General features: G+C 50.2%; 1 protein-coding gene across 33 annotated transcripts in view; it reads left to right on the top strand.

Moving 5' to 3' along the window:
• Positions 1-13,315, top strand: part of NRXN1 (neurexin 1) — a 1,024,248-nt gene that overhangs the window by 671,776 nt on the left and 339,157 nt on the right. For 2 of the 33 annotated variants that reach the window (XM_081188382.1, XM_081188380.1), the window contains exon 1: positions 1,215-1,514. The exons of 29 other annotated variants lie outside the window; for them this stretch is intronic. In XM_081188382.1, the coding sequence (XP_081044508.1) occupies positions 1,283-1,514 (232 nt within the window). In that variant the 5' untranslated portion in view covers positions 1,215-1,282. Of the gene's footprint in view, positions 1-1,214; positions 1,515-13,315 lie in introns of those variants that run through there. 2 more of the 33 variants (XM_081188384.1, XM_081188383.1) reach the window with 2 other exon arrangements.

The raw sequence follows: 13,315 nt of genomic DNA, 5'->3' as shown, positions 1-13,315 counted from the left end.
GTAACCTGAAGCGTATGTAACCCGAGGTACCACTGTATAGCCAAACATCAACATCTTCATCATAACAGAACAGAGAGTTTTCCGTATCTTCACCGGATCGCCTTTGCTCCTTAAAAAGCGCCTTGATGTCTGAGCGCCGGTGGCCACTGGCCTCCCCACTCCGGCTAAACTCTCCCCGGTGTACTAGCTTAACGGGACACCCCTTGAACACAGGGCCGGCATTTTTACCAACCCCAAATATTTGGAGCTTTGCGGCCTCCACAGATCCCGCACCCCATCTTTCCCCCCGGAAATCGGACTCCCTGTCTTGGTCTCTCCCCCCCCCCCAAAAGTACCCAGCCGACTACGGCGCCCCCTAGCCCGTGTGCGCGCCGTAGCGCCCGGCTGCTGCTTCTGTGGCGGAGCCCTCCCGAGCGCAGGGGCATCAGGTGCCGCCGGCGCCGCTTCCTTGCTCCCCCCTCGGCCGGTCCTCTGCATTGCATGCCGGCGCCGGTGATTTGCTGTGGGGAGACTGCAGATTTGCATAGCGCTCGCTCGCCTCGCCTCCTCCGCCGCCAGCCCGCGTGGCTCGCTCCGCGCTCGCTCTCGCCCGCCCCCCTCGCCGCGCTGGCTCAGTGCAGACGCGGGCAATGGATGCTCGCTGCAAAGCCGCCTCCTGCCCGCCGCCGCCGCCGTCCTCCTCCTCCTCCGCCTCGCCGCGTCCCCCTGCTTCGCCGCCGTCTCGCTGGCAATAGGCAGAGAGCGGGGAGCGAGAGGGAGCTCGCCGGGGGAGCTGCTGCTGCCGCTGCCGCCGCCGCCTCGTGCGTTCTTGGCGCGCCTTTGGCGAGGGAAGCGCTCGTGGCTCGCTCCGCTGAATGGATTGCCCCCCGCGGCCGCCGCCGCCGCCGCCGCTCTTCGTCGGGGATCCGGCGCCCCGTGCGCGCCCCGTCGGCCCCCCGCCCCGTCGACCGACGCCCGCTTTGTGGATTATGGAAGAGACCCCCCGGAGCGTCGCTTGCTAGTGGAGCTACCGCGTGAATGAGCGCTGGAGGCTCCTCGGGGCCGTCCCCGCCGCGATTCCTTTGCCTGGGGGACCCGGCGGCGCTCCTCGGCCGCCTCTGAAGGATGGTGCGGCCTCTCCGGGGCAAGACGGGACTCCGGGCGAGGGATCGGCGCCCGGCAGAAGCGCCCGCTCCGACGACGCGCCGCTTGGTGCGGTGAGACGCCCGCGCGCGGCTCCCTCGCCCAAAGTTTGCCTAGCTGCTGCCGCCGCGCTGGGGTGGGGGGACACCCCCGCCCCGCTATGCCCCCACGGATGGGGGAGCTGGCCCTCTCCGAACCCGCGCAGTCGTCGCGAGGCCGCCTGGCCCTGCTCTGGATACTCCCCTTGACTCTCAGCGGCCTCCTCGGGGTGGCGTGGGGCGCCTCCAGTTTAGGGGCGCCGCACATCCACCATTTCCATGGCAGCAGCAGCAAGCACCCGTCCGTGCCTATCGCGATCTACAGGTCCCCGGCTTCCTTACGAGGCGGACACGGTGGGTTCCCGGGTGGCTGGGCGGCGGAGGGGGGGACGGACGAGGGGGTTGAGAGCCTCGACGGGGAGCACCTCGGCTGTGGCCACCTGGAAAGAGGGTGGCGCGCACACGTGGCGGCGGGGTGCGAGTGGACTCTGGATAAGAAGCACCCATGGAGCGGGGCTTAGTTGCTGGGGGTTCTCTCTGCCCCCCTCCCCATCTAGAATCGATGGGTTAGGAAAGGGCGGAGGAGAGGAATGAATTCCCTTGCCTGCACGGAGAATTGGGGAAGCCAGCGATCACCTGCCTTGGCGAAGCCAGAGCCTATGTACAGGCGCTTGCTTGGCAAAAAGGCGCAGTAATCCTGTTGCCGTTTGTGGTGTCGCGGGGGGTTGCGATCTAGTGGATTTGTTGGCTTTGAACCTCTTTCGGAGGTTTTGTGCGCCTGCTGTCTCGCTGATGGTTGGGAGAATCATGGGGCACAGAGAGAGAAGAGCAAGGGACCGAGGTGGGCATGAAGGAGGAGCGAGCCAGCCGCCCTCGATGGCCGGAGGGAGAGGAGACCGGCTCTGGGCGATCGCTAGGACTGTTGGAGTAGGAACCCATCAATGCACCTGAGGGGAAGGGGAAGACACACCCCCTCGGCAGAGGCGGAGAAAGGGAAGATGAGGGCGCTGCAGCCTCTTTCACGCGGGGAGAGGGTGGCTTTAACCCAGTTCCCTTCCTCCTCCCCCAAGTCTCTGCTGAAAGGGGTGGTGGTAGCGCTGCTCGCTATGTCCCTTCAGCTTGCTTGCAAAGGTGGCCAGAGATAGAAGATGAATTCTTTAAGGGGGCAGCCTTCACTCTTTTTCTGAGGCTCCCCAATGCCAGCCTGGTTTCTCCATACCTCTGGATGGGTCCATATTGGGAGGGGCAGGTGGGCAAAGAAGGCTCCTCCCCCTTGTTTGGGGGACAAAGCTTCTCTGCCTGACGGTCTGTACAGTTTAGTCCTCCGGGGAGGAGGGAAAAGGTACCCGCCAGCGGGAGAGGATGTGTGCAGCAGGCGTCTGTTGCGGATAACTTGCTTGGGTTCAGGCTTGGGAGCGCTTTGGGGGCTGTGGTGTCCTCTGTGTCGCTGTCGTGTGATGCACCCCGTTGACCGCCCGAGAGAACCATCTTGCTTCTTGGAGAGGCTCCTCAAGCCCTGAAACGGTCGCTGCCTGCTCGCTCCGTGCCTGCTGTTCTGACCAGCAGTGTTGTCAAACAAGAGAAACAAATTCCCTTCTTACCAAGCAATGGCAGGAGGAGGCTCCCTGTTCCCTCTCTCACCGCCTCGTTTTCCTTTTCCCAGGAGGAATAGCACTTTGGTCACACAAGGGTACATTGGGGCATGTGTGCTTCCCTCTTCTCCTTAATATTGGGAGATCACCCTCTCTGCCAGTGGTGGTGGTGGTGGGAGCATTCCACTCTGCCTCACTCCCCGCGTGCCTTCCCTTTGTCGTCCCTTCCTCCAGATCTCCATCTCCCAGGAGTCTTCTTCAGAAAGGTTTATGTAAAAGGACAGTGGATTCTGGTGTTGGTGAAAACAAAGAGCGTGGGGAGAAGGGGCCAGGCATTTGTGGCGTTCCAGGGGCTTGCATTATTAACCCACCTTTCCTGCAGTGCTTTAAAAAAAGTAGGTGAGGCTCATGTGTGGCATCTGTAGTTGCAAGATGCCCACCTGGCTTGGCACATCTGTGTGTGTGTGTCTGTGAGAGGCAGGAATTGAGCTGCCGCGGCTTGCTTTGTGGAAGCTGATCAGCTTTTGCGTGGTGGGGTGAGATCACAGGACAGCAGGGACCGTTTGGCCGCAATGGAAACTTCATTTGCCCACGGAGTGGTCAACTAGAGCCCAGCATCTTCGCTGTTGCTTTCTACGCATCTGGCGCGCCCTGGAGAGGGCGAGGCGGAGAGGAGGAGGTCCCGTGCCCCCCACTCCACTCACCCCACACATATGCATGTATATCTCTGCGCGTGAAGGCAGACCACGAATAAATCTGCTGGCATGCTTTTCCTTTAAACACCGCCGAGATGCGCTTATTTTTATCTCTCCCCAGCCAGCCCCCCCGTGGATCCAGCTCCCCGCCCCACGCCCAAGTTCAAACACGCTGGGGAGAGGGGTGCGGTGAGTCTGTGGGTCTGCTGGCGCTTGTAGCCGAAGCCCCTCCGCTGTGGAGAAGGCTTCTGATAATTACACTCCTTCCAATTATCTCGGGCTAAAATCGATGGACTAAAACTCAGGTTGTCTAATTAGATAAAGGGCCCCGGCTGGGAAGCAAGCCCCCTAATTGTGGAAAGGCAACTGTAATGGACTCAATGTGTGTTTGTGGCAGGCGGGGGTCGGGTCCTGATGCTGGGCAAAGGGACTCTGCTGCTACAGCTGTGGTTTTAGCTGAGCCTTTGAATTCCGAGAGACACACACGCACGCATTAACCCTTTCTTTGCTACCATCTCTGCCTCTAGATCTACATTCCCACGCCTGCTTGTGTACCGACTTGCTGATGTGGTAGTAATAGAAGCAGCTGGCGGAGTGGAAATTCCACGGAATGTGCCCCTCTGCTTTTAGGATTTTGAGCACAGTCTCCCTTTTTATTAAGAAGCTTTCGGTTGGGTCGTGCAGCTTCGTCGCTCTTCATCTTCATATCTTTGCCATGCTTCATTTCCACTATCATGTGGCGTGTCATTCACAAGCTTCGCAAGGCAGCAGAGCGATCTTCCGGTGGCGAGCCATTGCGTCTTTGTGTAAAAGTGACCCAGTTGGGGTTGAGTGACAGTCCTGGCTGGCTTTTGATGTCTGTTGTTTCGTTTTTTGTTTTGTTTTTTTTTAAAAAAGCTTGCAATACTACGCCCATTTAACAGGGAAGTAAGTGCCATGGATCTAAGTGAGGTTTTCTTCCAAGTAAACATACGTAGGATCAGACTGCAAGACATGCTGAAGAACGTTGGCGTGGGGTGTTTGCATTTACAAAAAAAAAAAAAAGAAAAGAAAGGGAAATTACCCTTGTGTGGTGCACTCTAAATGTTAACTGGCCAGAGAGGGTATAACAATCAGCCGCTTTGCTTGCATTAATTTTGTAAATGCAGGAAAAGGGGGGGGGGAAATGCTTGGAATGAGCCCAAAGTAGGGGGGGGGGAGGGTTTGAAGGGGAAAAAAGCACTCCCAACCCCATCCTAGCATTCTGTTCCTCTCCCACTTGACTCTTTCAGAAGTCCGCATGTTCTTTATCACATATGCCTACATAGGGGAAATTAAGGGCTAACAGCCTTGTGCAGCTTCAGTTATTGCACATTTGGTTGAAAGAAAAAAAAGGATCATTAAGAGCTTCCTGGAATAAAATCCAAAGGGGCAGATTGAAGGGAATGGGAGGCAAACAGCCCGGGAAGCCTGCGGAGCACAGTTGTGTTTCAGGCAGCGTTTAAAAAACCGTTTGCATACTTTGCCTTGGATTCAATTAAAGCTATATGGGAAGGGAAGAAGAGGGAATGGTGATGAGGGAAAAGCACCCAGCTGCAGCCACCACCACCCCTTTCCATGTTTGTTTGGGGGGTGGGGTGAAGGGAGGGAGACCTAGAAGCTAGTTTACAAGGCTGCCACCCTAGAGCACAAACACACCTGTAATCAGAAGGTTTTCATTTAGTATTTGGGCTTTTTTGATACCCAGCACAATGCCAAACCACACGACTTTCTGGCATCAGACGCCTTTGTGCACACCAGTAACAGGGGTGTTTCCTGGATTGAATTCCGGGAGGCTGGATTTGGTCATCCCTCAGTAGATAAGGCACACTGGGTAGAGATGGTCACTCCGTTATGTGTGCTTGTGTGTAATCATCCTCAATCTTCCCGCCCTCCCCAGTCCCTTAACTTAGTCTGCTGTGTTGAACAAGGATATTGGCTTCTTTCACCTGTCTCAGCAGAGGTCTTGGAGACAGCCCCTCTTTCTCTCTGTGCTGGGCAAACTTGTGAGGGCAGGGGGAAAGAAGCATTAACTGGCAATGCTGGCGGCAACAACAACAACAACAACAACAAAAGCCAGAGTTGTATTTTCTGGAATTTTGGAAGATTCTCGTTGAGTCCATTGTTAATATTTGTGCGTGGGCAGCAGGCTCCCCGTTTCTTTGATAAGCTCCACTGAAGCAGATCGGTTTCTGGCTCATGATGGGCACATGAAGTACATCAGTACAGCTGCCAGAGGGATGCTTCTGGAGAGAGGCAGCCAGTTGCTTCCCTCAGGGGCTCAGTTCCTTCCCTCTGCAGTGCCGCTTGCCTGCTTAGACACTTGAGGGAAAGGGTCGACACCCCCTTTGGGTGTTCCACTGCTCCTAGATAGCAGTGCATCTGAATTCTGTTCTATGGCCAACACAGATGTATTTAAACAGTACCCTCTTTATAAAGACCTCATAAAATAGCTATTCACTTCTTACCAGGCCCCTTCCAGACTGTCATATATATTGCAGGTGTTTTTTATTGTTATTTTTTTGCAACGTGTCATTGATGCAATAACAGCGCATTGATGGTGGATTTATACTGGACCGTCCTCACATCCTTCGACTTTATTAGTTCTGTGATGCTTCCCCAAGTGTCAGCGAATTCTTGCAAAAGCAAGCCAAAAAATACTGGAACATTTGTGGTATATATATATATATATATATATATATATATATATATATATATATATAAAAGTTACAGAGCTTTAAGCAGGAAGTCACAGGACATGTACCGATTGCACAAGGCAGTATGTTTGCCTGAACATTTGCACACTCAAACAGTGGGATTGCAGGCAACCACTGCAATACGGTCACGAGCAGAAATCATTGTGAGTGTGCAATAAAAAGGTCGTTTGGAGAGGCCCATCGTTTGTGCACTTTAAGCTCCTAAGTAATATTAGAGGTGGGGATGAAGTGTTGGACACAGTTTACAGAAAAGGTGCTTTGGGTGTTTGCATGAGAAGCTAGGACATGAATATAACAAACACTTGTTTACCAAGATGTCCATTGTTACATCTTACATGCAACCCAGTTCTATGAGTGATGAGAATTCCAGGTGTGCTCAGGTTTTGCTTCTTTGGAATGAGATGATTGGAGGCTTGCTGGTGCTTCATAATATATGGTTTATTCGCACAAACATAGAGAGAGATTCACGGCATTCAACATACTGCAACAAATACTGCTGCCCCATCAATTTTCTAGGAGGAAAACGCCCACCAGTGCCATAGGATTCTTGGCAAGAGCTACTCAACTCTGTGTGTCTCTCTTCCAGTCCCAGCCTGAGTGAACTCAGTCTAAAACCTGCATCTGTTTCACAACCACTGAGGTCCAGCTCCGAGGGCCTTCTGGTGGTTCCCTCATTGCGAGAAGCAAAGCTACAGGGAACCAGGCAGAGGGCCTTCTCGGTAGTGGTGCCCGCCCTGTGGAACGCCCTCCCATCAGATGTCAAAGCGATAAACAGCTACCTGACATTCAGAAGACATCTGAAGGCAGCCCTGTTCAGGGAAGTTTTTAATATGTGACATTTTAGTGTATTTTTCATCTTTGTTGGAAGCCGCCCAGAGTGGCTGGGGAAACCCAGCCAGATGGGTGGGGTACAAATAATAAATTATTATTATTATTATTATTATTATTATTATTATTATTATTATTATTATTATTATTATTATTATTATTAACCAGCTGGATGAACTTATTCCCTGCAGAAAGGGGGAAGATAAGGGAGAGGAAAGACTTTCCCCACTTCCAGAAGGAATCTCTGAGGGTTCCCATTCAGGCCCATCTGAGCCCATCCTCCCAACCAGTTTGCCTCATTCTAGCCACCCCGCTCTCTTTTACAAACAGATACACAGGATTAGGGACAGCATCTTCCAGGGATCACTTAAAGCATCATATAGCAGAGGCAGGGTGCCTTTTTCAGTCCATGCTGGTCCACCTCCCAGGGTTCGTATGCCACCCCAAAGGCAAAAGTGGACATAACAACTGACCTTTGTACAGTAGGCTGTATTCCAGCCACCTCATCCAGAGGTTTCTACATATTAAAAACACCCCAATTCCCAGTCTCTTCATACTCCAGTCAGATAAGCAAGAGGTGATGCCACAGTTCAGACACATATTCCAGGCAGGCAAAAACACTACAGCTTGAAGCAGAGTGGGGCCACTGAGTGGTGGTCTGGCTTAGCTTGGCCTGGCAGTGGCCCCTGGGTTCCCCACCCATCATACAGGTTCATTCATTGAGGAGCTCCGATTTTCTATGAGACTACTGTATACTGATAGACTGTCTGGTGATGAACCTGGGTTTGCCACCCATGTCAAGAGTGGAAGGGTGCTCTACTGCTTTATAAAATCCGCACTGTTAAGTCCACCCGTTCAGGAAGAAATCTTGCAAATCATTTGGACTTGCTGGCAAGTGAATGTTATTTCTTTTTAACTGGAGAGCATGTGGTGGATCCTACACAAAAGCCTTGCAAACGAACACATTGATGGGATAGATTATGACGAGTTGTGCAAATAGGGGAATGATCTGCTTTATGAATTGCTGTAGACTTAACAGCACAGGAGGGCAATTGCATTACAGGGCAGAGGGTCTGGATCCTAGGAATGCATGCTCTGTTCCACCGCCACCAGTAAAGTCCCTGTGGTTTCTCTACAAAGCGAGAAAGAATGCCCATGGGATCATGAGGGTATGTCCTTGTTTAGGAACTTGCCAGGTGGCACCAATAACCATGCAGCATTTTTTGCAAGAATCCCAGCTACCCATCAGAAGGCCTGGGCCCAGCTGTGAGACCATGGTCTATCTTCTCCAGCTCTAGGATACTTAGCACAATCTAACTCTGATCTATAAGGTTGGGCACTGTAGCAGCAGCAGGTGACCAAGCAAATAGTTTGGATCTCAGGTTACTTCCAGGTTTGCTATGGACAATGGGTGAAATGGACACAAGCAGAGGTAGATGTGAGAATAGGTTTGACTGTATTTCAGAGGAGTGGGTGGGGGTAGTTGGCAAAGAGATTTAAGATTCCTAGCAAACAAGATTAAAATACCCATTGTTGGATAAATTGAGTATTAATCTGTTAAAAAGCAACCAGTGTGTTCTAAGAGTGTTTGTTGTGTTTGTTTATTTACAGTGGTACCTTGGTTCTCAAACTTAATCTATTCGGGAAGTCTGTTCCAAAACCAAAGCGTTTCAAAACCAAGGCGCTTTCCCATAGACTGTAATGCAAAATAGATTAATCTGTTCCAGACTTTTAAAAACAACCCCTAAAACAGCAATTTCACATCAATTTTACTATCTAACGAGACCATTGATCCATAAAATGAAAGCAGTAAACAATGTACTGCAGTCACACAATGGATCAATCAGTAGCTGAACTGGGTTCCACACAGTCACAAAAACAAAACAAAAAGGGCTACAAAAACACAAAATAAATAGCAAAATCAGACAGACCTCAGCGCAACACTCAAAATGGAAGTGTGGCACTCAAATCGGAAGCATAACACTCAAAATGGAGCACATTCAGCTGCCAAAAAAAGTTTGCAACTGGAACACTTATTTCCGGGTTTGCAGTGTTTGGGTTCCAAGTTGTTTGAGTACCAAGGTACCACTGTATAACCAAATCAACATTATCAGCACAGGTCAAACAGCTTCCCTTTCTTTCCTTCTTTTGTTCTCTTACTTTGTCTGTCATTCATATATATATATATATGAGAATGAATGGGATTTGGGTTTGAAATTGAAAGGGATTTGGGCTTTAGACACGAACAAGCCCATATCAGTGTTTAGATCAGAAACAACGAGTGACCCAGCAAGAATGCCCCGGCTTCCCCTTCTTCACGGCTTGGAGTCGGGGGGGGGCAGGGGGGAAAGCAGCTGAGTAAGCAGGGAAGACCCCAAAACAGCTTCAAAATAAACCTGGAAGTCTGTTCCACATTGTTTGATCAGCTTTTTGTGAGTGCCTGTAGCTGGCCGTTTCAACAGCTGCTGCCACAGCCAACTAGGAGCTGCAGTATGAACCAAACCATAGTTATGCATGTTAGCAAACCTTGCCTTTTGCATGTGCATGTTAGCTGCTACATCAAGAATATTTAGGTGCTGGCAAGCTAGACCTCCAGATTTACCCAGAATTGTTGTACAATCCTTATAGTACGTTTGTATGTGTGCATTTTTCCTTTGGAAGCATCAATACCAGCCAGTATCAGATCGTTCATTTTACCTTGGCTCCATCCAGTTCTGATTGAACTCTCTAGGAGCTTTGTGGATAGGAGGATTAAGATTTATAATACTCCAATAAAATCCTTACGCAACCACAGTGGATACATGATATTCAAATTAGGACTTTTTGTGTGTATGTGTGGAGGAGAATTTCCTGTTGCTGTACAAACAACCTTTTTTTAATGACCTTGTTCTGTGTAGTGATGAATAAGAAATCTGTAGGAGGAACCTTTTCATTATACTAGATAATACTATACTTATATAACTCTTTATTTATCTCGCTGTGTGATTTTATTAAATGGGACTAACCCACTTGCAATTTTTGCCTACAGCATAGATGACTAACCTGGGGCAAGGGCAGCAGTGGACTGGTACATGTCTGGACAGAACTTGAATAGTTTAGGGCCTCTGCTCTGCAGCTGAGTGAAGCTGTTAGTTCTCCCTGCCAGCGGCGTAGCGTGGGTTGTCAGCACCCAGGGCAAGGCAAGTAATTTGCGCCCCCTAACCCGGGGCAAGGCAAATAATTTGCACCCCCTAACCCGGGGCAAGGCAAGTAATTTGCGCCCCCTAACCCCTAACCTGCCGCCGCTGCCAGCTTCTTCTTGCTGCTGCCTGGGCTGGTCTGGTGTGGTTCTCTCCCGCGCTCAGCGCTGCGCTGGGCGGCTGCTGCACTGTCCCTCCCCCAGATAGTCCCTCGCTCTCTCTCCACACCGCACGCCTGGCACCCACCCCCTCCTCAGTGGGCGGCGACCCAGCGGCTCGGATCGGATTCACACAGCCAGCACTGCAGTGAGAGAGAGAGAGTGAGCCAGGTAGGGGCAGAGAGCTGCGAGTGCGAGCGCCCCCCCCGATGTTGCGCCCGGTGCGGCCGGCCCCCCCTGCACCCCCCACGCTACGCCACTGCTCCCTGCCTCTTCTGCAGCATCTTCATAGGATTTTAGAATCATAGAGTTGAGACCCTGAGGATCATCTAGTCCAACTCCCTGCAATATGGGAATTTTCAGCTGTCCCATATGGGGGTTCATAATAGCCTAGGGTGCCATATTTCAAGAAGTTGTTGAGCTTTTTGGGGAAAATGAACCTCAAAGTTGCGCAAAAATGGCTGAAATATGGAAGGTTCAACACACTCAGCCTTTTGTTTGTAAAGGTTAAAGGTAAAGGACCCCTGGACAGTTAAGTCCAGTCAAAGGTGACTATGAGGTTGTGGCACTCATCTCGCTTTCAGGCCGAGGGAGCCGGCGTTTGTCTACAGACAGCTTTCCGGCTCCTGTAGCCAGCATGAGTGAACCACTTCTAACACAACACTGTGACAGAAACAAGAGCGCATGGAAAAGCTGTTCACTTTTCCGATGCAGCAGTACCTATTTATCTACTTGCACTGGTGTGCTTTCGAACTGCTAGGTTGGCAGAAGCTGGGACAAAGCAATGGGAGCTCACCTTGTGGGGATTCGAACTGCCAACCTTCTGATAGGCAAGGCCAAGAGTCTCAGTGGTTTACACCTGAAAATAAAACAGCCTTTGTGTTGGTTCTAAAATTATTAACAGTGTTGTAGCCAGTAATCTGGTAGTTCACAGGACATTTTCCAATGGCCAACACAAAGAGATGGCAGCGGCAGTGTGGCATTTCCTACGGTTCATTTTATTCATTAGGGAAATTTGTAAGCCACTTAATCCAAGAGCTCTCTACACCCTATAAATAGCACAGCTGAAAATTACAAGGCTATTGAATTGTACAGTCAGAATGCTTTTAAATAGCAGTCACTGGAAACCACATGAGGAGAGAGTTTCTCTTGTGCACTGATCCTGTTTGCAGGTTTCACACAGGCATCTGTTTGGCCACTGTGAGAACAGGATGCTGGACTAGATGGGCCATTGGCCTGATCCAGCGGGGTCCTCTTGCGTTGTTGTTGTTGTTGTTGTTTAGTTGTTTAGTTGTGTCCAACTATTTGTGACCCCATGGACCAGAGCACGCCAGGCACTTCTGTCTTCCACTGCCTCCCGCAGTTTGGTCAAACTCATGCTGGTAGCTTCGAGAACACTGTCCCACCATCTCATCCTCTGTTGTCCCCTTCTCCTTGTGCCCTCCATCTTTCCCAACATCAGGGTCTTTTCCAGGGAGTCTTCTCTTCTCATGAGGTGGCCAAAGTATTGGAGCCTCAGCTTAGGCTCTTACAATCAGGCATGTGCTTGGCTTTTCTCCAGTGTCTTTACCGGTTTGCTGAAATTGTATTTTTTTCTCTCCAGGTGGTTCTGAAATTGCTCTATATTCTTCCTTTAATTTGCGTTAGAGTGATAAGACAGACTCCTTGATTAAGGAGCATCCCAGCAGATTGGCTGGCGGAATGTGAGGTTGTGTGTGTGAGAGAGAGAGCGAGAGCGAGAGCGAGAGCGAGAGCGAGAGCGAGAGAGAGAGAGAGAGAGAGAGAGAGGGGGGATCTCTTCTGGCACCAGGATCATAACTTACAGCCATTCTCCAAATGTGACTTTTAAGTTCCCCACATTTTATGTTGCCTTTCAAAAATTTCCATTCTGCTGTATCAGTCATTTTTCATGTCTCCTGCCAAAGTATTAACATAAGTTGGAATAAAATGAATAATAAAGCAATCTCAGTCAGCAAAGTGGTTAATTGGATGTGCTGTTAAATATGCATATTAGAGAGAGTGGGGGGTTTCTCTGCTTCTGACAGCTTGGCTCCTCCTTTGAGCGGTAGCCTGCCTTTGATGTTGGGTGGACAGGCTGAGAGCTCAATCCAAAAGTGGAACGTGGCTTCTGATGTGCTTCTGATAAACATCTTCATACAAGCCCCACAACCTTTGCACACTTATCGATTGACTGTGGGGGCCTTTGCTCAGCCTGGATACATAACAACACTCCATTGTCACTTATCAGTAACTGCTGCTGGGCTAAGCCTTGGGTGATCATGTATTAAAAAAAACACACAAAAAAACCCAAGAAGATAACATTGTTTCTTTAGTCAAGTGCTGTTCAAGCAATGTTAAGAGGAGTGATTACCTTGAAACCCAGCATTGGTCCCCTCTCCCATTTTTGAAACAAAACTCTGCAATGATTCAGTTATAATTTGTTTGTTTTCCTTACAGGTAACAAATCAGTCCATTTTGATTGATGTGGCATAATTTTCAGAATTTGCTGGTAAGCTGAGAACAGGGCATGTGATTTGGCAACCGTTGCTGGAGTTAGGCAAGTTTGGGTCTGGTTAATTCCTGGATGGTAGGTTTTTTGGCAGGGAAACCCCTCAAAGGCCAACTTTCTATCAGTGCAGGAAACTGTGACTACAGCTTCATCCTTGATAGGAGGCGATATATCTTCAGCTTTAAAATGTCTAACGGAGGAGAGCCCATCACCTTCTAAGACGGTCTGCCCCATTCTCAAACAACTTGTGCCAAAAGAAGTTCTTCCTTACGCTCCCCCCCCCCTTGTAATTTGAATCCACTGGTTCATGTCCCATCCTCTGGAGAAACATAGAACAAATTTGCTCTGTCATCGATGTGACAGCTCTTCAAATATTTGGAGATGGTTCTCATGTCACCTCCTAATTAGCTGTTCTCCAGGCTAAGCAAAGCCAGCTCCTTAACTCTTTCCTCACAGGAC

The sequence above is a fragment of the Podarcis bocagei genome, assembly GCF_964188305.1.
Source record: "Podarcis bocagei genome assembly, chromosome: 3".
Lineage (NCBI taxonomy): Eukaryota > Metazoa > Chordata > Lepidosauria > Squamata > Lacertidae > Podarcis > Podarcis bocagei.
The sequence above is the reverse complement of the archived record's forward strand: the minus strand, read 5'-3'. Positions and strand labels throughout refer to the sequence as shown.